At 42.7% G+C, this 26,326-nt stretch overlaps 1 protein-coding gene across 1 annotated transcript in view; it reads left to right on the forward strand.

Moving 5' to 3' along the window:
• REPS2 (RALBP1 associated Eps domain containing 2) overlaps positions 1–26,326 on the forward strand; it is a 138,318-nt gene that overhangs the window by 62,070 nt on the left and 49,922 nt on the right. The window contains exons 8-12 of the mRNA XM_077816359.1: positions 3,377–3,519; positions 9,655–9,749; positions 21,760–21,837; positions 23,355–23,421; positions 25,446–25,520. Coding sequence (XP_077672485.1) covers positions 3,377–3,519; positions 9,655–9,749; positions 21,760–21,837; positions 23,355–23,421; positions 25,446–25,520 — 458 coding nt within the window. The remainder of the gene's footprint in view (positions 1–3,376; positions 3,520–9,654; positions 9,750–21,759; positions 21,838–23,354; positions 23,422–25,445; positions 25,521–26,326) is intronic.

Raw genomic sequence — 26,326 nt, forward strand, 5'->3', positions numbered from 1 at the left:
TAATTCAAAAAAAAAAACCACCCCAAAAAAACCCCCAAACAGGAGTACTTGTGACACTTTAGAGACTAACAAATTTATTAGAGCGTAAGCTTTGAGTAATTATAATTATTGCTCTTATCAAAATCACTTTCAGGTCCAAGCAGCGGGGTGTGTGTTGATCCTCCTGGCATGCTTGTTACCTTTTTAGAGCTACTCTTCTACTCAACAGGACTGCAGATATTTCAATAGCAATATAAATGATAGCTGTTCTTAAGAATGTTATAAGAAACATCATTAGCTCAATGAACAGACATATTTCATGAAATGCTTTAGAAGAAAAACATATTTGGAATATTTTAGATGTGTTCAGTTAGCTTTATGTATCTGGCTGTGATTTGTCAGATGAGGCCTAATTAATACCTAATTTTTAATAATACATCTGCATAATTCATCAGTGCTTTATTAACAAGCCAGCACTCTTGCTTTTAATGAGTTTGTTTAGAGACCATTGCCAATGGCATTGTATACAATACAGTTTATAAGGATCTTGTTGTATTTCCATAAGCATAATGGTTCTTGTATCGTCATCCTATCTTGACATGAGGAACGAACTTTTCTAAACATTCACCAAAAATGCTGATAAAGAGAACTTTTATTTCACTTTATCTATATACTTTTATGAAGACAGATTTTAAGAAAAGCTTGCAAGAGCCCAAACATCTGTTGGGTTCAGAGAATTTGCCTGGAATAGTTTCAAAGCTAGTTGTGAATCATGAAAAAAAAAGGGCTAAAGAAACATTCTCTGGAGAAAAATAAGCACTGGAATTTAATTTAAAAGTTATTTAAGAAAAACTGGTTAACCCACTATGATAACCAAAAACATTTTATTTATGTTACTAACATTAATTGTGCTCTGTATAGCATAACAAAATAAAATGTTCCTTTCTAGGAGCAATTTGAAATCTTGCATGATATAATTCATCAGGCAAAAACTCCTTTGCTAAAATTGAGAAGCATTTCAATCTTATTCACTGTAACCTTGACTGCTTGAAACATTGTCCCTTCACTTTCAAACAGTGATGAAGTAACTATTGCTCTATTTTAGTCATTATAGTAATACTAAATGAATTCTAATATTTTCCAGAAGGTGTATGCTATGAAACTGTATTCATGTGCTTCTGAATTCCTCTGCTGTTGTTTGACGCTTAAACTAAGGGCTTGGCTACAGTTGCGAGTTACAGCGCAATGAAGGAGCCCCCTGGCGCATTAGCTCACTGGCAAGGCACATAATGGCTCTGACTCCGCGGCTACAGCGCTGCTGGTACTCCACCTTGGCGAGTGGACTAACGTTTGCTGCGGCCCCGCTGGAGCGCCGCGGCACCAGTGTGAACGAGGTGTTGCATTACTGCGTTCTGATCAGCCTCCGAAAACGTCTGTTATGCAGACAAAACTACACAGGATTGTTTCAGGGGACAAGACAAGATGTCACATTTATTACAACACAATTTGATTTATGACCACTAACTAATATCCAATACCGATGTGTATACACCCCCCCCCACCCCCATGTTCTGCAGCTGCTGTATAGTTACCAGTCCTGAATGTAGCTTGAGTTCGTGGCTTGGGTTCGTAGCTTGTGGCGGCTAACTGGCCAGGAAAGCTGGGCACAAGGAAGAGCTGGGTCTCTGTTGGGCATGCACCGATGCCCTTCCATGTTGGCAGCAGAATGTTACCCTCCAAAGTCTTTCATCTCATCCATCCTTTATGTAGGCTTTAGTTTGAATCCAGAGTCTATAGGTCTTGCTGTGTCACACTGCCTCTGGGTTCGGTGTGATTGATTACCCATCAATTGCAGACATGACTTTCAGCCTAGGACCTGGCTTTGATGTTTCTTCAATTGTACTTTTGTTCTTTTCTTTTGAGGGTGGACTCCTCCTACTTTGTCAGGGCTGTTGTCTGCATCTTCAGCCATTGGGTATTTACACTTTATTTCATTAGGACAGGCTGGGGCTGGAGGTTGATTCCATCATCCATACATACCTCATTCACACGTCTAAACTAAACTAATCAGATTACAGCAGAGTTTTGCAAAAATGGAGTGAGCATTTTAAAATGGAGTTTGAGTTATAATATGGACAAGTGTAAGGAATGGCAAACAGTGAGCAGAAGTTACAAGGTTGAAACAGTGCAAATTTCAGTGATTAAGCAGCAATTGGATTAAAGGGTGAAACTCAATTAGCGAGTTGTTGTTTCATTCATAAAACTTTGCTTATGAAGTTACAGTAATAAAGTGAACAATTAAAAACAATTTCATTGATCAGTTCTACATGTCCCATAATTCCCTTAAGTCAAGTGGCCAGTCTTGTCATTATTTTTGAATTGCTGCAGGATTGCGGATGTGCCCTTTGAAAGCTCCATTTCTGACAGCTGGCTTGCTTATCTGCTTCGAGACAAAGCAAGCCATTAGTGTGGAATGCTGTGTGAGAGAGAGAGAGGTGGGGAGGGGGGAGGTCTGCTGCTGTCTGAACTTACAAGACAGCATACTGACATGCTCTCAGCCCCCCAAAAACCCAGTCTCTCTCCCCCCACATACACACAACACACTCCCTGTCACACTCCACCCCACCCCCCCCATTTGAAAAGCATGTTGCAGTCACTTGCATGCTGGGATAGCTGCCCACAATGCACCGCTCCCAATGTCGCTGCAAGTGCTGCAAATGTGCCCACGCCAGAGCGCTTGAGGCTGTCAGCGTGGACAGACTGCAGCGCTTTCCCTACTGCGCTCTCTGAAGGCTGGTTTAACTCAAAGCGCTCTACACCTGCAAGTGTAGCCATGCCCTAAAACTAAACTGACAGCAATGCTAACGGGCTGTTTAACGCTAACATTCCAAACTGCCACCAGCATTAGTCAATCCGGCTGTGCACCTTTTAAGGCCAGTCTACACTTGGTAATTAAGCACTTTCTGAAAACTGTTTGCATTGATCGGTCTGCTTGAAACATTACCGAATAGGGTTTAAGTGCTAGCATAGACCAACCGAACTGTTGTCAACACCATTTCGGAAAGAGAGATTGAATTTGGATACTCAAATGTAATTTCTTGACAAATTTCAGCTTTTGAAATACCAGATAGAAAATATTGGATGATGTGGCATAAAGAGAAAGCACTTTTTTTCCCCATATAAAATCTTCCTAGTATTGGAAAGTCAGGTTGTTCCACTTCTCAAAGGGAAATGTTTAAAAAAAATACAGTATTTTTTAAAAAAAATTCCACTTCCTTGGGAATTGTTACCTTTTTACATAAAGGATATACTGTGTGTGTGTGTGTGTGTGTGTGTGTGTATGTATATGCTTCATTCCTGCAGTGGCTCAAAAAATATGTGAATACCATGTTCACAGGGAGCTGAGCGATGTAGACTGTGATGGAGCACTGACGCTGCCAGAATTCTGTGCTGCATTTCACCTCATTGTTGCTAGGAAGAATGGTTATCCATTGCCAGATACGCTGCCGGAGACCTTACTGCCAGATTACCTTCACCCAGGTGAGACTGTGATATTCCTGTATCATTTCAGAAACTCATCAGTCACCCAGAACAGCCTTTTTTAGTAAGAGACAAAGATTTAGCTAGAAGCTGAGTAGTACCTCTCAATGTAGCTTGATAAAATATTCATTTTTAGTTATGCTTAAAGGGAAAATGCTAAAGAAGAACCAAAAAATAATATTTTTTTTTTTTTTAAAAAAGGAGCAGCAGCATGTCTCTGTGAAGGAGCACACCTGTACACTGACAAAGAGGGGAGTAATAAGCTCCTCTGGGCCTGTTCAGCACCAATGAGGCACACCTGCAAGGCTTGTTCTGGAGCTGGTTGGGGGCGTGGATGTTCAAAAGGGAAAACCTGCCACAGGAAAGAGGGCGGGGGATGTGAACAGGGAGAAGGTTGCCCCGGCCCAGACAGCTGAGACAAGCCTGCTGTGACAGGGTTGGGCCGGATGGCTACAGGAGAGTAATAGAACGCAGATATGTTAACCCCAGGTTAAGTAGGTCCCTTTTCCCTGGGTAAGGTAACAGGGAAGGTTCCAGAACAATCAGGAACCTTCTGGAGACAATTGAGACAGACAGGCTGATTAGAACACCTGCAGCCAATCAGGAAGCTGCTAGAATCAATTAAGGCAGGCTAATCAGGGCACCTGAGTTTAAAAAGGAGCTCACTTCAGTTTGTGGTGCACGTGAGAGGAGCTGGGAGCAAGAGGCACAAGGAGCTGAGAGTGAGAATGCGGACTGTTGGAGGACTGAGGAGTACAAGCATTATCAGACACCAGGAGGAAGGTCCTATGGTGAGAATAAAGAAGGTGTTGGGAGGAGGCCATGGGGAAGTAGCCCAGGGAGTTGTAGCTTTTGCATAGCCTATTCCAGGACCACTCTAGGCAGCTGCATTCCACAGGGCCCTGGGCTGGAACCCGGAGTAGAGGGTGGGCTCGGATTCCCCACAAACCTCCCAACTCGTGGTCAGACACAGGAGTCGTCGAACTGGACTGTGGGTTCAGAAAAATGGCCAAGCTGAGGGCTGCCGTGAAGCTCCAAGGCAAGCAAATCTGCCAATAAGCGCAAGACCCACCAAGGTAGAGGAGGAACTTTGTCATGCTGCCCAAAAGGAAACAGCAATAAGTCTCACTTCTCTGAAGCTGCACGGCCCAGCCTCAGAGCAGCACACCTTATGAGGAGGGGCTGGAGGTGGACCTCGGGTAGATTAAGATCTAAGGGCTGACCCAGGAAGACTGCCTAAGTTCCAGGTCACCCTTGTGTCTTTTCAATTTTCTATAGTCTCCTCTCCCCTATAAGGGAAGAAAGAGGGGAGAGGACTTTTCTTCGTTTGTTTGTTTGCTCCAAGAATCCCTTGGGCATCGGCTGAGGGGAGAGAAAGACAGTACGAGGATTTGAAGTGGGGTCTGAAGGGAACTTGAGGGGACCCCCTCTACCCCCAAAGTCTCTGTTCCCTATAGGCTGTCTCCATGTTCTGTTGAAATACTAGGGTCTACTAGAATTCTACTGTCTAGATTCTACTAACCTGAGGCATAGCTAGGAGAGGCAGAAGTCAGTAGATCTGTGGCAAATCTGGATGTCACAAGACTTTACATATGAAGTAGGTGACTTTTAGCTTATGTGTTGTCTTGCCCTAATGACTCTTGGAGGCATGTTTGAAATGATGGAATATTACTGACCTGCTTTACAGGTTATCTTGAATGCTGTATATGTTTACTGGTTTTAGCAGAGCTCAAATTTTTCTATAACTCATTTTCCTGATCTGCCATTCCTATTGTTAATATTTTATAATTAACAGTGAGATTTCACCAGTTTGTGTGGGATGGGGATAAATGAGTCTACAATGTGTAGTGTACCTCACTACTGAGGTACAGTTGAGCGATATTGACATATGTTGTCAATTTTCATTACACATTAACACTGAAGTGCATACCCTTCCATTAAAAAATGTGCACAGCTTTCTCGGGTGAGGAGGATTAATTACTGATAATAGTTACAGTGCTAAGGGATAATATATAAGAGCTAATAAAATCTCCATTAAATTTGCTGGCACTATTAAAGGAGAGGAAAAGAGCAAATCAAGTTGTAGTTAAAAAAACTAAATGTCCCCCATGTATCAATTCACTGAAGTAATTTCTGTCAGATTCCTGTTCTCTACAATCCACCATCTTCATATCCACGGGTATAAACCAGAGGTGGCCAACCTGAGCCTTAGAAGGAGCCAGAATTTACCAATGTACATTGCCAAAGAGCCACGGTAATATGTCAGCAGGCACCCATAAGCTTCCCCAGCTCCAGCCGACAGCCCTACCAATCGGTGCCTTCCCCTCCTTCCCCACGCCTCCCACCTGCTGCGATCAGCTGTTTTGCGGTGCGCAGGAGGCTCGGGGGTGGGGGGGGAAATGAGCAAGGGCATGGCAAGCTTGGGGGAAGGGGCAGAGGCCTTGGGGGAAGGAGTGGAGTGGGGGCAGAGCCTGGGACAGAGCAGGGTGTTGAGCATTGAGCACCCCCCGGCACATTGGAAAGTTAGCGTCTGTAGCTCCAGCCCCGGAGTCAGCACCTACGCAAGGAGCCGCATATTAACCTCTGAAGAGCTGCATGTGACTCCAGAGCCACAGGTTGGCCACCCGTGGTATAAACTGTTTATGAAACATCAGCCTTCAAGATGTTCTCATGATTAGTCTGCATAATCATGTGTCATTATCACTATTGCCTCCATCTTCCGTCCCTCAGGATCTCCTTCCTGTTTGTTATGCTCGCTTCTAGTCTCATTTTAAATTAGACTGTAAGCTGTTCAAGACAGGGATCTTGTCTTTCTATACAGTGCCTTTCACTGTGGAACCTTGAGCATGTCATGATTAGGGCCTCTGGGTGCTACTGTAATAGAAAGAATTAGTAGTAGTAATAGGGCATTTCTCTGACCGCACTGTGAACCTCTCACTTGGCATGAATCAGGTTGTGTGTTTTCTAAGCTAGCCTTCCTCATCTCCATGTCTTCAGTTTTTCTCTTGGCTTCCTCCTATTGTCTTGAATTAAAACCAAATACTTGAATTGCATCCAGCTGTTCATAAATATCCACCAAGCTTTTATTAACTAAAGGCATGTCCACTGCAAATTTGAGAACAAAAGGCTAAATTGCAAACAGGTTTGTTTCTAGCTATTGCAGAATGTTTGTCATCCTACGAATAAAGAATATTTAAAAAATCTTATAAAAAAGTATTATAGTATTTAATAGATAACTTTTCTCTAGGCTCTTTAAGCCATCTCATAGAATTTAATAGGCAATTACATATCCTTACAAGAGAACTTTATAGAATAGTTTAAAAATATCAAAATCCTCTAGAGTTAGTACAATTTTCTGTAAAATTAAAGGGTTTTAGAATCTTTTCAGTAGAAAATTTCAGTGGAGACTAATGGTTTTGTCCCTATTACATTGTTTGGGACTTTTCTAGAAGGGACAACTGAAAATGGATAGCTCAGGAAGACGATACTGGAATACAATGTCTGACACGTCTAGGTCACTAGCTAGAAGCTAGTTTGTGCTGCTAATGACCGAGGGTTTGTCTTCAGCTGCCCTTTTTCACTGTAGCACTTTAGTGAAGACACTCCTATGCTGCCAGGAGAGCTTTTCCTGTCAGCGTAGTTAATCCACCTCTCTGAGAGGGGGTAGCTATGTCAGCAGGAGAAGCTTTCCTGCTGACATAGCACTGTCTATATGGGGGGTTAGGTCGGTATAACTATGTCGCTCAGAGGGGTGAATTTTTCACCACCTTTAGCGGTATAATTATGTCGCTCTAGGTCTGTAGTATAGACCTGGCCTGAGAGTAGTCTGGTGACCTACATGAAGCGTATTTGGTTGTCTCTGTCTCGTTCCTGGCTAGAAGAAAGGTTCCAATATTAAAAAGAAAAGTCATCACCACAGTTTGCACTAGTTAGCACCTTTTACTGGCAGTTTGAGCACAGAGCAAGGACTGAATGAGCACGGATAGTGTGTCTGCGTTTCTCCACCCTTTGAGGCGTTTCCTCCAGGTCATAGTTGAGACACTTTGGCAGGATGGTGGGGGGAAGCTTGCATTGTTGCTGTCCATCTAATATCTGATCTGTTGATAGAGGACCTCAGTTTTCATTATGTCAGTTTGGCACTTGTAATATCTACTTAATTTTAATGAAAAAAAATACATGAGGAGAAAAAAAGGGAGAAGATCATGGCTGCTTATCGTCCTGGCCGATGGTGTCTCGCTGTGTCCTTGTGCTTCCTGATCTGCTTGTTGTAGCCACCTGTTGTCTATAGTCTTATATATTTAGATTGTAAGCTCTTTGTGGCAGGGACTGTCCCATTATTACATATTTGTACAGTGCCTAGAACAATGGGGTGCTGGCTTCCAGGCAGTACTATAATACATACAATTAATAATAACTGAAATCAGCATGCCTCTGTAAGCATCTTCTATGTAACTCCAAACATTACATTTTAAAAAGTAGGGCAGACAGTTGCCTGGGAGGTTTTTTCCCATATATTTTTTCCTCTTCTTTGCACCTAGTTTTTGTTCTGAGCTCCCCTGTTTGCACTGTGGCCTTCTATCTTCCTAAATGAGCTCTGTTTTGTTTCTTTTAAGCAGCAAAGCTTTTCAAGGGCTAACCATTAATTCTAGCAGTGATATTGGCAGAGTAGTTGAGGGATTTGACATTTAGCTAATACTTACAGCTCTACTTAGACAAGATTCGCAGATAAAGATAGAGATTTTTGAAAGGAGAAGTGTGTATAGAAAAAAAAAAAAAACCTTGCACAGTGAATCACATACAGTACAGGCTTCTGAACCAACAACTTTTGGAATACAAATATAAATAAATAAATAAAGCAGTAGGGTGTGCTTCCCCATATATGTTATGGACCCTTTTATACCCACTTCCAAGTACAACACTAGAATTTATGACAACTCGGTATGAAACATTTTTTATGGGAGAAGTCCTGTACCATAGTTTAATGTCTATGAAATCAAGGTTTTGCTTGGCCATTTAGGAATGTAAGTCTATTTGATAGCAGTTCTCATTAGCCTGTTGTATTAAGTCCAATATGAGGTAGACTGAGTCCTTTACTCATATGGCTCAAGCAGAATTTTTTGCATTTGATCGAAATGTTAAAAGTTTAAAATAAAAAAATGACTTGCAAAAGAAGCATTTAAGGATGAATGAATTTTGCTACTTACATGGCTTGTTTTGTGAACTACAAGTTCAGGGCTAAATTCTGTGCTGGGGTAACTCCCATTAAGAACTTGACCCACTGTGTTTTGCTTTGAAAGCTTTTCTTGAATTAAAATAAAAAAACATAAAGCTGATTGCCCTGTCTAGTAACCTAACTGTATTTTAAATTAATACAGATTTGTAAAAGCTTAGTTTGTTTGGAGGGACCAGATGCTAATCAGAAACTGGACTTGTGAATTGGTTATTCTGCTACTCAACATATTAATCTTAAGAAAAATAGTTTTCTAGTTTCCAAGATGCTTAATGGTTTAAAGGGACTAATCCCTGAGGAGTGTTAGCAGAAGGGTCTGTGTATATAGAACAAAAACATGGGTGTTGCAAATGTTACCTTAACAAATTGCAGGGTTGTTTCTCCTGCTCCCAGTATTTACCTGATTGAAAACTATTAAAGATGATACAGACTGAAGCAAGTGTTGTGATTAGTCTTCATGCTTTTCGCTGACATTTAGTTATATTGCGTAGTGTGGGTTCTAATACATTTTCCATTCTAGATAACACAAACAGGAAGTTGCAGGCCTGTCAAATAGGTTTTATAGTTCTAACACTCCAGTCTGTAATGCCAACTATATTGACTCTAGATCAGTTGAAGAAAAGGCACAAATAAAACTTCAGTCACCGTTGTTTTTGGGTGGCTGAATAGTATCAAAATCTGTCCTCAATTTCACCCAATTGTTTCTACAATATATTAGACTTATACATCACTACATGCTGTTACTTAAAAATAATACAAGAGAAAATGATTTTCTGTACAGTACTTATCACCTTGTTATCCAGATCAGATGCAGTATGAAGGGGTCGGGAAGAAAAATAATAATCTAATACATGTAAAATATGTGTGTTATTAAACAAAGACATGTATCTTTGCTTTCCCTCCAGCTTCCCTTAAGCCTAAACGTGACTGCGCATTATTGGATTCTTATTCTGACTCATTGCCAGTTAGTCAACAGACCAGGGACTTTAATCGAACTGAGGTAAGAAAATTACCCGAGGACTATAGTTACATTAAGGAATTTACATTAGTAGACCACCTAGCAATTATTACATCATACATATCTGTGGAATTTTCAAGTGGGCTATCTGTTTTTAAGATTGCCTTTTGTCCATCTTACTGTTCTTCTTTCAGCGATTCATTCAGTGACTGGAGGGGGTAGACCGGCCTCCTTTCAACAGGTGTGCATGAGCGACACAGTCTACATCCTCCTCCTGAGGACTCTATGCTGTGACAAGTTGGGAGTCTGTGGGTCAAATGCAGGGAGAAAGTTGCATAGTCTTTTCTTCTCAAGCTCCTGCCTTGCTGAGGTTGGAACAAACCATGGGAAAGAAGATCTGTGCTGCTGTGGAAGGCAATTGATCAGAGGACTCCAGATAGACTGGGGCATATTAATGCTATTGGGGATTGTATTGGCCAAAATGTTGGCCTTTGTCAGGGACAAGCTTCGTTCTAGTCAGGATCTCCTGCCTTGTCACCTTGGCAGCACACTCCTCCTCAAAGATGCTTTCTTCCTATTTCAGAGCCCCAACTCCCATTTTGTCCCCAGAAATCCCATTGAAAGGGAATAAAATGTACCTTTCTCAGCTGTTCTGGTCTTTGCCCCCCCCCAGTCTCTGGTGACCCCAGATTTGGTGCAATATGTAGCAACAGTTTGGGTCTACAGGTCTAAGTAAGCATGTGCTGCCTGCTGCATCCTCCTTCCCCTGGTTAACTTTGTTCTGTCGTGACCTGGAACAGCGGGAATTGATGCTCTGCCCTTTTTCACTTCAGTGGACAGATTTTTAAAAACGCTCAGCCCCCATTCAGGTATCTAAATGAAGCGGGCAGCACTTGAAAATTTCTCCACACCTAGCAGCTCCCATGGAGAAGAAGAGAGCAATGGGAGCTGCTGGGTACAGAGTGCTTCCAAAAATCTTGGTCCCAAGTTCCTTCTGGCTTCCCTGTGAAATATATCTCATCCATGGTCCTGCTAGTGCCACCAATGGAGATATCGCCACCCAGTCAGCTGTGAGGTGGTGGGCCGCTGCACCCCAGTCCATGCTACCTGCCTCCACTGCCGGTCATAATGCCACAGTCTATCTAGGTACCAGTAGTGGATCAGCACATCTAACTTTTGAATGATCCTGGCACCTCCCTAGGTTCAGGACCCAGCCCTGGACTAATCCAGGCCTGATGGACTGCCTAAAAAGAGAATGGTATTTTTATATCAATATAAGTACAGGCCAAATAACTGAGTTAAGGGGACAATAATTCAGTCAGAAGAACAATAGAAAAGTAAGTAATCTCATGAAATTTATAAACTTGAGAGGTTTAAAGACCTAAAACCTGGAATAACCTTACCCACCTCATGGTTGTTGCCATCCCATTGCACCTGGGTATGTCAATTCAGAGTTTGTAAGCTGTGGCATTTGAAGGTCTTAGCTTGTTAGGGTAGTGAATCAAGTGACAATTTGTGGACAGGGCTATGGCTCAGAATTGTTAGGCCTCTGAAAATTGGCATGCATTGCTGTTGCGGAAGTCCCTTCAAACTCTGCATCCAAATAAAATAATAATGGTACATTATACCAGCTCAGTCCCAGGGCTGGTGTAAGGCTGTTCTCCAGTCACTTCATCCTCCCCCTTGTTATGGGGAAAACTCCATGGTCAAAACACAGCTCTTCTCTTAGCAAATGCAACTGTGCAATATCACCATCAGGCAATAGGCAATGTTTCATAATATTGCTGAGTTTTAGTCTCACTTTGCATGGTGTGATCATCATGTTTATCTCGTGGGACTACTTATATATGATCTTACCAGTGCCCTTTCTGCTCACAGGGCAATGTTCTGGGTACATCAGCTTGATTCAGAATAGCATTGCTATCGGTTTTTGAAAATGGTGCTTTTATTTTAGAAGTGCAGGTAGGTCTTTTACTGAAGCACAGATTTCTGGTCCTATTAATATGTTCACATGCTGTGAGGTTGATTAACAGTGGGGTGCCAGATTCTGCCACAGACCAACACTTCACTAGAACTTTTTCACTGTGTTCTAGTGTTGGAAAACTAATCAGTCCCTTGACAGTTTGACTTATTAGCATATATGTTTATTAATTTGCAGAAGTCATGCTGAAAACACATACTTGCTGCTCCTCTACCAGAGTTTAATAAAATATTAACTGCATATTAGTACTGTATCAGCACAATACATTTAAAATCTTCTTTGCCACAGAGTATTTTTTGTCTTTGCTTTTATTTACTAAAGTATTTTGTATGATTTTTCCACATTGATCTTTATAGATTTATCTAGACAATTATAATTTTTGTGACCAATTGTGTGTGTGACTTTTCTTTGCTCCCACCATCTCTGGTTTTGCTCATATGAGAGATGAAACAGTTTGGCCAAAAGGAATAAGCACAGCAGCTGGAGTCAGGAACTTCTGAGCTCTTTTTCTGGCCCTGCCACTTAATTCCTGTGTATCCTCGGGCAGTTCAACTTTTTTACCTCAGGCCTTGTCTACACTGGCAAGTTTCTGCACAGTAAAGCAGCTCCCTGCGCAGTAACTCCCGAGGTGTACAGGCTGACAAGTCACTTAGTGAGCAGAAACTGCACAGTTGCAGCACTGTAAAAAAAAAAAAATCACCCAGTTTTCTGCACTGGGGCTACAGTGCTGCAGTGACAGTGTAGGCACCCTGGTCGATTACAGCACTGCGATTGGCCTCCGGGCGGTGTCCCACAATGCCTTTTCTCACCTCTCTGGTCATCGGTTTGAACTCTACTGCCCTGCCCTCAGGTGACCAACTGTGAGCCCCACCCTTTAAATTGTGTGGGAATTTTGAAAGTCCCCTTCCTGTTTGCTCAGTGATGCGTGCAGTGGTCTCAGCACATCTTTCCAGGTGGCCATGCTTGCTCCATGCACCAGGCGATCCCCTGCTTGGAGCAACGCTGAGCTGCTGGACCTCATCAGCATTTGGGGAGAGGAGACTGTCCAGTTCCAGCTGTGCTCCAGACATAGGAATTATGATATCTACGGACAGATTTCATGATGCATGACAGAAAGGGGCCAAGACCGGGACACACTGCAGTGCAGGGTCAAAGTGACGGAGCTACAGAATGCCTACCACAAGGCGTGGAAGGCAAACGGCTGCTCCGGAGCTGTGCCCGTGAGCTGCCAGTTCTATGAAGAGCTGGACACGATACTCTGTGATGACCCCACTTCCACAGCAAAGGCCGCTGTGGATACTTCTGTGGCTTGCCTGCCAGTCGAGGGTGGACCGAGCCAGGAGGAGGAAATATTGGACGAGGATGTGGCACGGGAGGGTGACCCAGAGGCAGAGGATGACTCAGAGGTCAGATATGCATGCAACCAGGAGCTCTTCTTTGCCCCGGAGGAGGCTAGCCAGTCACAGTTGTCAGAACTTGGCGAAGAACAAACAGGATAGGAGGCCCCTGGCAAGTGGCTTTGATTTTGGGAATCGCTGAGGCGAGTTGTTGGGGGCAGGAGGGTTGCAGAAAGCAGGTTTGTGTCTGTATGATACCACCACATGCCTAATCTGAGCAGCAGAACAGGTTCTTGATTGACTCCCTCACAACACAGGAATTTGCCTCGGAGATCTCCAGGAAACTCTCATGGAGATACTGGGCAATCTTCTGCCACAGATTCTTTGGCAGAGCTGCTTTGTTTCTTGCCCCATTAAGGGTAACTTTCCTGCACTACTCTGGTGTCACTGTGGGGACACACCATTGCTCTCCACAGATGTGCCACATAAGGGCCAGGGCAGAAGCAGCAGTCTTGGAGAAGATCCTTCCTTGATTCCCTGCTCACCATCAAAAGCGAGATATCTTCCATAATGAACACAGCCTGTGGAAAATGTGGGGACAGGAATGATTACCAGGCCCCCCCTACAGTGCTGGCTGTCCCCAAGAGCCACGTTCCCAGTGTACAGTATTATGGTCCTGGAACACTGATTTCCCCTGCCTCTGCAGTTACTCACCACTTTGGGGGTCTTGTGGCTCATGTGTGCTTGCCTCGGTCAGCCAGTTAATGACAGGTATGTGAATAGTGTCTGTGTTTTAAGTCACTGAATCAGTGTCGTGTGTGTTGCAAACAATACTGCTTCTGTAAACTGTGGCATTTCGACTTCACAGATATGACCTTGGGAGTCCAGCCCTCCCTCTTTGTTATCGCCGGCTGAACGGCTGCACAGAATTAGAAAGCGGCCAAGAAGAAGTAAGGAGGACTTTCTGCGTGAGATTATGATGCACTCCGCTGTCGAAAAACAAGAATCGAAGGAGTGCCGGAATAACGAGAATAGGGACCGAAAGGAGAACGCAGTGTGTCAGAATGAAGCAACGACGCGGCTCTTAAAAGTTATGGAGCACCAAGCGGACAATCTCCAGGCGCTACTGCCACTGCAAACTGAGCAGCTCCGTGCCTGCCCTGTCCTGCAGCCGCTGTCGCAAAACTCTTTCCCATGCGCCCCCCAGACACAACCAACACACTCTTATTAACCTCCTGGCTCCAGTCTGTACCCATGGTATTCCATGCCTGCCCCGTCACAGTCCAGCACTGCGGACTCCCAGTACCCACTGCACTCAACACCCATCTCTCTGCAGTTTAGCCCTGCTGAAGTACAGTACCCGCTGCACTGTACTCCAAAGGAGAAGGTTCCATGTGATACCTGGACATACACAAATCTTCAACCATCCTGGGGCCGCACCTCTTCCTGGGACCCTCCATTCCCCCATCCCCCACAGTATTGATGTGGTTTTTTTGTTTGTCTCTGTCATAAGTATAAAGGGAAGGGTAACCACCTTTCTGTATATAGTGCTATAAAATCCCTCCTGGCCAGAGGCAAAGTCCTTTTACCTGTAAAGAGTTAAGAAGCTCAGGTAACCTGGCTGGCACCTGACCCAAAATGACCAATGAGAAGACAAGATACTTTCAAATCTGGAGGGGGAGGGAAAAGGCTTCTGTCTGTCTGTGTGATACCTTTGCCAGGAACAGATCAAGGATACAAGCCCTCCAACTCCTGTAAAGTTAGTAAGTAATCTAGCTAGAAATGTTTTGGCTTGTGATATTCGCTGTGCTGGAGAATATGTGTATTCCTGTTTTTGTGTCTTTTTGTAGCTTAAGGTTTTGCCTAGAGGGATTCTCTGTGTTTTGAATCTGACTGCCTGTAAGATTATCTTCCATTCTGATCTTACAGAGTTGTTCTCTTATCTTTTTTTGTTCTCTTATCTTTTTTTGTTCTCCTAATAAAGATCTGTTTTTTAAGAATCTGATTGGGTTTTTTGGGTCTTAAAAATCCAAGGCTGGATTGTGCTCATCTTGTTTATTCTCAAGCCTCCCCAGGAAAAGGGGTGTAAGGGCTTGGGGGGATATTTTGGGGAAATAGGAACTCCAAGTGGTCCTTTCCCTGTTCTTTGTCTAAATCACTTGGTGGTGGCAGCATACTGTTCAAGGACAAGGCGAAATTTGTGCCTTGGGAAAGTTTTTAACCTAAGCTGATTAAAAATAAGTGTAGGGGGTCTTTCATGTGGGTCCCCACATCTGTACCCTAGAGTTCAGAGTGGGGAAGGAACCCTGACAGTCTCTTTCTTCCAGTTGTTGTTTTTAATAAAAGAATTGTGTTGGTTTGAAAGCAATCTTTATTCCATTAATTGAAAGCAAACAGAGCCCTGCAAAGTAACAGGCAATTTTCTTAAACCTTCATAGTGCATCGTCTGCATCAATCACAATCACCTCCTAGCATTACAAGCACTGCACTCCCGAGCATAGCAACAAATATTAGTGGCTTTCAGCATAAAATTGCTGCCTCAAGGCATCCCTAATCCTTATGGCCCTGCTCTGCGTCCCTCTAATAGCCCTGGTCTCTGCCTGTTCAAATTCAGCCTCCAGGCGCTGAGCCTCAGCAGTCCAGCCTTGAGTTAAGCTTTCACCCTTCCCTTCACAAATATTATGGAGTGTACAGCATGCAGCTGTAGGCATAGGAATATTGTCATTGGCCAGGTCCAGCCTCCCATGTAGGCAGCACCAGTGGGCCTTTAAATGGCCAAAAGCACACTCAAAAGTCATTCTGCACTTGCTCAGCCTATCATTGAACAGCTCCTTGCTGCTGTCAAGGTGCCCCGTGTATGGCTTCATAAGCCACAGCATTAAGGGGTAGGCAGGGTCTCCCAGGATCACAATGGGCATTTTGATTTGCCCTACGGTGATTTTCTGGTCTGAAAAGAAAGCCCCTGCTTGCAGCTTCCTGAACAGGCCAGTGTTCCAAAAGATGCGTGCATGATGCACCTTTCCAGACCAGCCTGCGTTAATGTCCGTGAAACGCCCACAGTGATCCACAGGCGCCAGGAGAACCCTAGAGAAATGCCCCTTCTGATTAATGTATTTGGTGGCTAGGTGGTCTGGTACCAGAATTGGAATATGCATGCCATCTATTACCCCTCCGCAGTTAGGGAAGCCCATTTGTGCAAAGCCATCCACAATGTCACGCATGTTGCCCAGAGTCAGGGTCTTTTGGAGCAGGATGCAATTAGAGGTCCTGCACACTTCTGTCAACACTCGTCCAATGGTCGACTTTCCCACTCCAAACTAGTTAGCAACCGATCGGTAGCAGTCTGGAGTAACCACCTTCCACAGTGCAATCACCACACACTTCTCCAGCGACAGAGCAGCTCTCATTCTCATGTCTTTACGCCGCAGGGCCGGGGCGAGCTCATCACACAGTCCCATGAGTGTGGTTTTCGTCATCCAAAAGTTCTGCAGCCTCTGCTCGTCATCCCAGACGTGCATGACAATGCGATCCCACCACTCAGTGGTTGTTTCACTGACCCCCAGAAGTGGCGTTCCACTGTGGTCAGCATCTCCGTGAATGCCACAAGCAATCTCGTGTCGTAGCTATTACGCGTGGCGAGATCGATGTGAAACTCCTCTTGCTTTTGAAGTTTAGTTTAAGAAATAACTCCACTGCCACTCGTGATGTGTTAGTGAGAGCGAGCAACATATCGGTCAACAGTGCGGGATCCATTTCTGCAGATCGAAGAGGCAGGGTGCGCAGATGGTGCCAAATGTGGACGGAAGCACAGGGATTGCTGGGATGCGAAGCAATGTATCACGGGGCATTGAGACAGGACCCAGGATGCCCTGCAACTCCCTCCGCCTTCCTACAACTCTTAATGGCAGAAGAGGAAGAGACGTTCTGTGGGATAGCTGCCCAGAGTGCACCACTCCGAATACCACTGCAAGTGCCGCAAGTGTGAACACGCTATTGTGCAGTCAGCTGGCAGTGTGAATACACAACAGCGGTTTCCCTTCAGTGCCTTCTGAGCAGCACTGTAACGGCCGGTGCTGTAACTCTGCCAGTGTGGACATACCCTTAGTCTCCGGGTCTATAAACTGAGGATACTATTGCTTCCCTGCCACACAGGGTTGTTGTGGATTAATGTTTGTATAGTGCTTTTTGAAGATGAAAACTATCTCGCAAATATTTTTTTTTTCAAAATGTATATATGTGTGAGACAAGGTGTCACTTTCTAAGGCACTGCACAGGAATGCTGAATTATGCTAAATTCCCCCTAAACTCAGGTGCTAGAACCCTATATGAAGATGTAACTACTGCTGGCTTCTGCTAGCAGATGGATCACTTTAACTCCAGACAGGATATAAGAGGGATTTGAGTGTCTTATTCTGATGCAGAGGGAAGTAGAGGCTGGGACAGGGGAGGTCATGCAGGGAAAAGCCTTAGCAAGAACCATACTTGAGGAAAAAGTTTAGGCAGAGATGCGTGTGTCTTTATGGTTAACTTACCCCCTTTCTGCGGTTTGTTTTATTGTAAGTTTGGACTGTATTTAATATGCGCACACTTTATTCAGAGCATGCTGGGAGCTTCTACTTACAGTAGGCTTATTATATTTCTAGGAGGGTGTAATGCCTCATCCAGTCCCACTGAAGTCAGTGGGAGTCTTTCCACTGACTTCAGTGAGCTTTGGATGAGCCCTTACTCTACAGTACTTTTATCATCCAGGATCATGTGGAACTTGCTGCTGCATTGATTTACTGAGGCAAATAGCTTAGTAAGTGTTCACATAAAAATAAAAGATTAGATTTTTATGAAGGGCAATACTGCAATTAAACTAGCTAGAAAAACAAAAGGAAGGTTATTAGCCCTTATGCTTCAGGGTATAAAGCTAATCAGCAGCTGGGGTCAGGCGAAGCTTCCTTTCACAACTGTACAATTATGCATATTATGTATAACTGTGATGCTAGTTGCAGTAGGAGGCAGGCTACCAGACTAGCCTGATGATTGGTCCATTCTGATGCACCAGTTTTGTCAGTGGGCAGGTCCCCTGTTTGTCCCCATATCTCCCAGCTGACACATTTTAACTCTTCCCCCCCCCCCCCTTCACAAATTATTACCCAGATGTCCAAAGCAACTTCTCCTATTTCTGCAGAGTGGTGATGAAATTTGCTCCCTGCTAGTGTAAATGCTGGGACATATATAGATATTCATTTTATACTTCAGAAAGCTCAGGGTTTCTCCTTTCATATTCTTCTTAAATTTCCTAATATTAAAAATATTATCCTAATAACCTGATTCAATAAAATTCCATAAGCCAATTTAGCTGATCCATAGAAAGTGACATTTATGTTTGTGGATTTGAATGTTTACACAATAAAGGAGTAAACCTATAAGCAGGGGTCTCAAACTCAATTAACCTTAGGGCCAGTGCCAGTCCTCAAATTCTCCCAGTGGGCCAATAATTTCACTGAAGATGGTTTTCAGAAAAGAAAACGTTTATATTGTATTTTTTTATTTCAAATTTCTTAGAAATAATAAAACTGTCCTACAACTTTATACAATTCTTCGCCAGCCAGAGTTTTTAGTGTTTGCCAGACACCTGGCAATGCTTCAGTTCTGTCAGTCTGTTGATGTTTGACCTCAGTGACTGAGCGGTTGAAACCTTCAGGATTGCAGTAAGGTGGGCATCAGATGGTTGTATTCAGTATTTTGACTTGTTTATATTCATTGTGGAAAAGAGTGATGCTGCCTCCATGGCTGACTCTGCCCAGCAATTAATGATGATGACTCTGCGCAGCGACTAGTCATGGTCCCTTTCCCCCAGCCAATGGGAGCTCCGGGGGGCGGGGCCTGCAGCAGACATTGCCAGCAGCGTGTCTGCCTGCATCTCTCCTGCACGGGCCGCAGTGGGGAGGTTCTCGGGCCACAGATGGCCCGCAGGCCGGGACTTTGAGACCCATGTTCTAATGAGTAGATTTGCTGTACAATGAAATCGCATGTTTTTAGAAATTCCTAGTATAGTAGAAGCAGTAGTCGTTGTCACACTGTCTGCAGTGGCTCATAACCCTAAGTGCCTACCTCGGGGCAGAGTGTCAAAAAACAGGGCATATATCCCAAGCTGGTGGTATGTTCTGTAACTAGATTTCACCAAGCCAGTAACAAATGTGAACTCCCGAATCACTCTACCACTCTACCATGTAGTCACAGACTGGACTTTGTGATGAAATGGTCACTTAAACCAAAAATCACACCACATCAGGTTACTCCCAATCCCAAGTGATCAGCTGCTTACCCCAGATCAGTTGGTACTCCAGAGGTTACACCAAAGACAATGCTGGCAGCCAATTCTGTAGTAAACTAACTGTAGGTTTATTAGCTAAGAAAAGGAAATGAGAGTAATTGAGAGCTAAAAGCAGGTAAAATATAACAGGTGAGTCACTGTTTGTAATTCTAAGTGGTGGCAGTGATGTAATAAACTGCCAGTCTCCCAAAAGTCTTTTTAGGGTACCCAGATTGTCTCTGGGGATCTCTGCTTTGCATCTGGTACAGTTCCCTGTAAAAGTCCAAACAGTCCAGAGATGAAGGATCTTTCCATGAGTCCATATTTGTAGTTTCTTCACTCCGAGAGCAAGCTGACAGTCTCTCTACCCACAGTGGCTTTTCTTTTGATGACAGGGAGTGAAGAGCCATCATACATAATGGCCACTTGCTTTGAAATTAACATTTTCTGTTTAAGTCCTTCACTGGCATTTCACAAGATTTCTTTGTTGGGCTATTTAGTTACAGGGGTGTACACAATGAAAATGTTTGCTATTACATTAGAACAGGAACAAATGAATGAAAATAATACAAGTAACATTCCTCTAATTTTCATGAAGTTCAAACACCTGAGTACACTCATACATTTACACTCATTTTGATCTATACTAATACAAAAGTCTATTGGTCTGTTGCCCTGATCTGACTGGGTCTGCCAGCATCACAGCAGTAATACTAAGAGTAGAATAGTAGTGATAAAATATCTGTTATCTAGTGGTAAGATGAAATCCTCCACTGGGCAGTTGTTAGCAGTGGGGGATACAGCAGAAGATTTTCAAAATGCCATATTGTAAGTTAATTTTTAATTTAATTTTCAAGATAAGCTTTTGAGCACCCCTGTCTGTAACTCACCAGGCTCTGTCTTGCCCTGTAAAACAACCTGCTTAACATAACCACCAAATAACTCCACTCTCCCCAACCTATGAGCTGTTTCTTTGGTAATTAGGTCCCACATTCACGAGGAGCTGGGTATTCTGCTTCATTCTTCCTCATTTCTCTGGTGTGAGGGTGTCCAGTGCTGCCTGGAAACGTGCCAAGAAATACTTTTTCTCTATTAGCTGGTTCATTTGAAAAAAAAATTGAATTTATGGAGGTCTAGCTATTGGGTGAGATAGGATAGTGTCATCTGACCATATTGCAGTTGATTAGACCATTTGACAATCAACAGGCTCAGCTCTTTTCTTCTTGTCTCTATCTCTCCCCCCCTCCCCGCCCCCCGCCAATCTGTGACCTACAGTATTTCTGTTGAGCTGTAGCAGCCAGTGCTCTCTAGGCTTAGATGTGCCCAATTATCCATGATTAATGAATTGTAAAACCTTGCCTCAAAACTGACTCGAAATGATTTTGACTGAAGTGTTCTGATTTTTCCTGACTGATGTTTTTATTTTGAAAAATAATACACTGTGTAAATGTGATTCAGAAAGAGAGTAATTCATCATTGTCTCTGGGGAGTGCAGTGATTCACTTTCATAATTTAATTTGTGGTTCAGCTATTCAGGAAATAGAGTTCATACATGTGATCACAAGAGACTGAACATATTTTATTACCAATGCAATCAATTATGTGTTTTCTTCCTGTCGTCTTCCCTTTCCATCCATGATAAATTCAGGTAGTTTAAAGAGCATCCTTATTTGTAATTGCTGAAATACAGTACAACAGAAATGATTTCTTGAATTTATGTATGAAGAGGGTTATGACAGGAGATGGGTCATGTGGATAATAGACTCTTTCAAAGGCAGAGGGTTTTAATAAACTTGAAATATCAATTAACAGTTTCGGTATGTTTTGTAAAGGAGCAATTCATTTTCATTTTTAACATTAAGAAGTACTATCTGCCCATATTTTCTCTCTTTGGTTTTCTGAGACTCTCAGCACTTTCTTTCTGGTCTGCTATATTTTCCTCTTACATACTTTCTCCCTTTGTACCCCCTCTCCTCCACACACATCAGTGCTACTTCCTTGCAGCAAATAGCTTGGGAGACAAGACAGATTTCTCATGAGGTCGATGAAACTGCCAGCAGTTGCTTTAAGCTCCTCTTTGAAACAGCACCTGACCCAAAGTCCATTGAAATCAACGGAAGTGTTTCCATTCACTTCAATGGGCATTGCTTCAGGTCCTTAGCCTTTTCCTCAACCTTTATGATTTCTTGACTCAGAAGGTGGGGGAAAAGCCAATCTGGAGTCTGGGCCTCTAGTACATTGCAGCTAGACCACTATGGTTGGATATTTAGGCTCTCGAAACATTTGTCTCTAGCATCCCAACATGAATCTGAAATTCATTGTAGATTTTGATGATGGTGAAAACTGAAGCTATTGAACTGTAATAGATTTTTCTCTTTTCCTCCCCAATGTTTTCGCCTTTGTAAAAAAAAAAAAAAAAAAAAAAATCAGCTTGAAACTGTCCATGAAGGTCCAACCAACTCAGAGCCGTTGATTCTCTTTGATGTGGTGATCTCTATTGTTGAGCCAGTCGGTGACTAATTTTTTTTTTTATTCTACCATATTATTGTCTATGTGCTCTAGAAAGTATTATAGTCACAATCATGGTTAATATAGAGATTGACATTTGTCCATATTTTTTCAAAGCACCTACACAATGGATTTGCATGTTACTTCCACTGAAATCTACAGGAACTGTGCTGCGAAAAATCCACATGCTACTTCATAAAATAGATCTCTAATTCCTAACCATGAATTCAGTCCACATTTCTGTACCCACTATTATGGGCCTAATGGATTGAAACCTGGTCGCATGGGCCTGGCTGTCGATAACAGCATCCACAGGCGTCGACTGCGTGGATGCTGCAAGGCTGGAGCACCCACAGGGAAAAATTAGCGGGTGCTCCCCCCGCCTCCTCCCTTGATTGCACCGCGTTCCTGCTCCTCCCTCTCCCTCCCAGCACTTCTGCCTGCTGTCAAACAGCTGTTTGCCGGCTCTCCGGTAGGGAGGGGGAGGAGTGGGGGCACAGCGCACTCAAGGGAGGAGGCGGGAAAGAGGTGGGGTGGAATGGCGGCGGAGTGGAGGTAGAGCAGGGGTGGGAAGAGGCAGGGAAGGGGTGGGGACTTGGGGGAAGGGGTGGATTGGGGGCAGGGCTGGGGGCAGAGAGGGGTCGAGCACCCACTGGTGGGAGCAGAAGTCGGCACCTATGACAGTATCAGTAAGCATGTGAAGAATTTTGGGTTCTGGCATTGCCTTGCCCACTGAATCCCAAGTACTGCTGTTACTGAGATAAGTAGCAGAACAGCTCCCTTTTTGGTGAGGTAACTAGCAGAGATTATAGGAGTAGCAAATGTCCACATTATGGGGTATTACTGTAATCAAAGAAGTTGACCTCATTTGTCAGAACTGGGTTAAAGTTCCTGGTCTCTGCCACGGAGGCCTGAATTGGAATCATGGAAGTTGTGCCCTATGGACCCCAGCTTTCCCCACTTCAGAAGTATTCAGTGAGAGGAAAGAGTAGGCCAGAGGTCAGTTAACTCATCAGGAAGATTTCCTCACGCACAAGAGGCACAGGACAGAGAAGTCTGGCCCCAACTTTGACTAAAGAGGCTATTCTGATCATTGTACTGTTTCTGGTGAAGGGGAATTTTCAGCTAGTGTAAAGCTGATAGAGCTGGCTCCCCACGCCTTGCACAGGGGGCACATCATCAGAAAGAAGAGGACAGAGCAGAATTCTGCTCCAATATGAGAATTCTCAGCTGGCTTACGGTCCCTTAGGCACTATAGCCAGCTGTTGCAAGTTATAGCTGCCCCAGGCTGCCCTTTCTAATGTCAGGACTGCAACTGAGGCAGCTTGAGAAGCAGGAGGCTATAATTGTCTTCATAATGACCCTCCCCACTTCTTCGAGTGTATCTGGTGCAGGAGAGAATATTGGGCTGTATTTCTGTTAGTCCGTGTGCTTAAACATTTGACTATGGAAGTGTTTGTGCATATTTGATACAGCAATCTGTATAATAAATCAATCTTTTTTTCTTCTGTGAGAAGACATCGGTTGAGGAGATGCCTGATAAATCTGCCCTGACACAAGATGCAGATAGTGGTGACAGTCAAGGTATGAGAGCAAAGTGTCTTGTCTTTTTGCTTCATTCATTAGGTTTTAGGTGTAAATAAGTGCTTTATACAATTCCCTTTGCTAACAGAATCTGTGCAAATCTAGCTTCTGAGTCAGTTATGCATTTATGTAAATCTGAAAGAAAGGTTTGTAACAGTAACCAAAGAAAGGACGTACTGACAGCAACAGAGCTGAAGAAAAACAAAATGATGGTCAGTTATTTTAAAATGAACCCCTCATATTTGCATAACCTTTAAAACCCAAATATACCTTCTAAATGTATGTTGGTCCAAATGGGCCTAATGTCATACTTTTTGCCTAAGACTTCAACAAGAATTTTGCTTGAGTAAAGAGTGCAGGATCTCGACCTTAAAACTAATAAAACGACCAATGATGATTTCTTTTAGGCCTGCCTCAGATCTGCCTCATTCTCTGTAGCTGACATACTTAGGTAACAAGGAAAGCCTTTAGGTATGTAATGGTCCCATAAGGATGAAGTTTTGCTTTATGCATATTTACAAATTGTTTTCTATATGATTATGGAAATCTACCTCTTTTTCTTAGCCAAGGCACAGTTGCAGGCATGGAAGGTACACTTGGTCTTATTCTTTAAGTTATTACTATAAATGGGATTCAAAAGAAAAGGGAATATTCCTTCAGGGTGCTGCCCGGAAGGAGAACTCCCAGATAGAACTGGATGATTTTTTTGTCAAATAGTAAATTTGCCAAAAATGTACTTTTGAGGCACTAAAACTTTTTGCGAATTTGCCTAACTGTTTCAAGGGGGAAAATTAAAATGTTTTATTTCTGCTTTTTGGTTTTGAAATGTTTTGATTTTTCATTTTGAAATGGCATTTCATTTTGAGATTGTTATTTTAAAACACCCCAAAATGATTCGGAACAAAAAATTCATTTTGGTCAAACTAAACATTTTGTTCAACCGGAACAAAATGAAAAGCTGAAAAAGTGGGTTTTTTTTTTCAGTTTTGCATTTTGTTGAGGTCTAACGCAATGTTTTGTTAAAATGGAAACAGATTCCCCCCCCTCTCCCCCCCCCCCGAAATTTTTCGGTTTGGCCTCTGAACTGAAAAATCAATTATTTGCTTAGCTTTACTCTTGAGGAGTCAGAATTCTGTAGCTCAGGATGTTTTAAGCGAAACAAATTCTCATTCATTTCCATCATCTCACAGATAAATCAATTCTGCATTGTCACTTAATTGTATATTTAAACGTATATAGTAGTGGAAATAGAGATGGGAATGAGGTAGCAGACTACGTCCTCATAAATTCCTTTTACTCAGGACATATTGCAATGAAGTGAGTTTCATCCATAGTGATCCCGTATAATACAGTTCTCAGCAAAACGAGTACAGCTTTTTTGGTTGGTTTTTGTTTTGCTCACGTCCTTGATGTGGGATGTTTTAGGTGTTGGTGGAAAAGGGATATTGTGATCTAAACCTTTGCTAGAGGAGTAAGCCCAGAGGACCGGGAGCTCCTGGGTTCTGATCCTGGCTTGGTTGCTGACTCACTGTGTGCCTTTGGGCAAGTCACTTAGACCCAAGTTATCAAAAGATTTTGAATGCCTCAGTTTTTAGGTTTCTAGCATGAGATGCTTAGGTCCTAACTTTCAGAGTTACTGACCACTGAACATGCTCAGTTCCATTAACTGGAGTTGCAAGTGCTCAGCACCTTTGAAAATTGTGTACTCGGTCTCTCAAGTTAAACACCCAAAAGCTGAGGCACCGAAAATTTGTGATCGGTTGGCAGCTTGGGCCTAGAGCTCTCTATGCCTCACTTTTTTATAATTATTATTATTTATTATTATTATCATCATCATAATTAAATAAAGATAATAGTGACTTCACACTGTTGGTTTGAGGAATAATTTACCTAATGTGTGTACATTTCTTTTCAGCATGTATGAAATATTATTAATAGGGCCTTCATCAATGTTGAGAGCTATTGACTTTTGTTTTCAAGTACATAATTAATTTAAAATAACTTTCAATTTATTTTTAATTAAGCTCTGAACATAAGCACTACTGCCAAAACAATACCAAAGGATTTTAAACCATCTCAACACTTGTCTGTCAAAACAGGTAAGAGGAGAAAATTTTCATGTTTTAAAAAAAAATAAAATTATATATATATGTATATATATTTTTTTTAAAGAACTTGTCAGCTAAACAATTTTCTTACCAAAATAAGCCTAAATTTGTTTTATTATTTCATTTCACTGGTAATGTTCCTTTCACTCTAGTGATAATTCTTTATAATAAAATTACTTTTAAAAAATGATTGCATGGGTTAATGACCATTATTTGCAAAATTCATCCAAATTAGGATTTGAACTTGTCAAAAAGGTTCATCTACTGTACCTTTCTTCTGATTTTTATTTTTTAGTGGAATTAAAAAATCTTTTATTAATTTCTTAAGCACAAAGGACATTCTGTAATATAGCATATTGTAAAGTTCTATTTTTTTCTGTACATTAGATTGGTAGAAGTTGGTAATAATATAACTGTTGATGGAAATCCTTCCCAAACTCAAAGTAAACATTATATCTTGCCAGCAATGATTCTGAACAGTCTTCATTTTCACAAGAGCTGAGTACCCATAATGCTCAGAGAAGTCAATGAGTGCTTAGCAATTTTGAAAACTAGACCTTGTGACAGGAATTATGGAGCTATAGGACTGGCTCCACAGTTCAGGCTGGAAGTAGCTTTCCTTTCCAGTAGCTTCCTTCTCTTCCCCACCCCTATCATCTGAGAAAGTTTTATTTCTGGAATGGCATATGTCAAAAATTGCTTGCTTGGTCCAGAAACTTCATTTCATTTAACCTCAGTGAGAACTGGTGCTTTTAAAATTAACCACCCAGCCTTCCTAAAACTATTCCTTGCAGAAC

This window comes from Eretmochelys imbricata, chromosome 1 (assembly GCF_965152235.1).
Source record: "Eretmochelys imbricata isolate rEreImb1 chromosome 1, rEreImb1.hap1, whole genome shotgun sequence".
NCBI lineage: Eukaryota > Metazoa > Chordata > Testudines > Cheloniidae > Eretmochelys > Eretmochelys imbricata.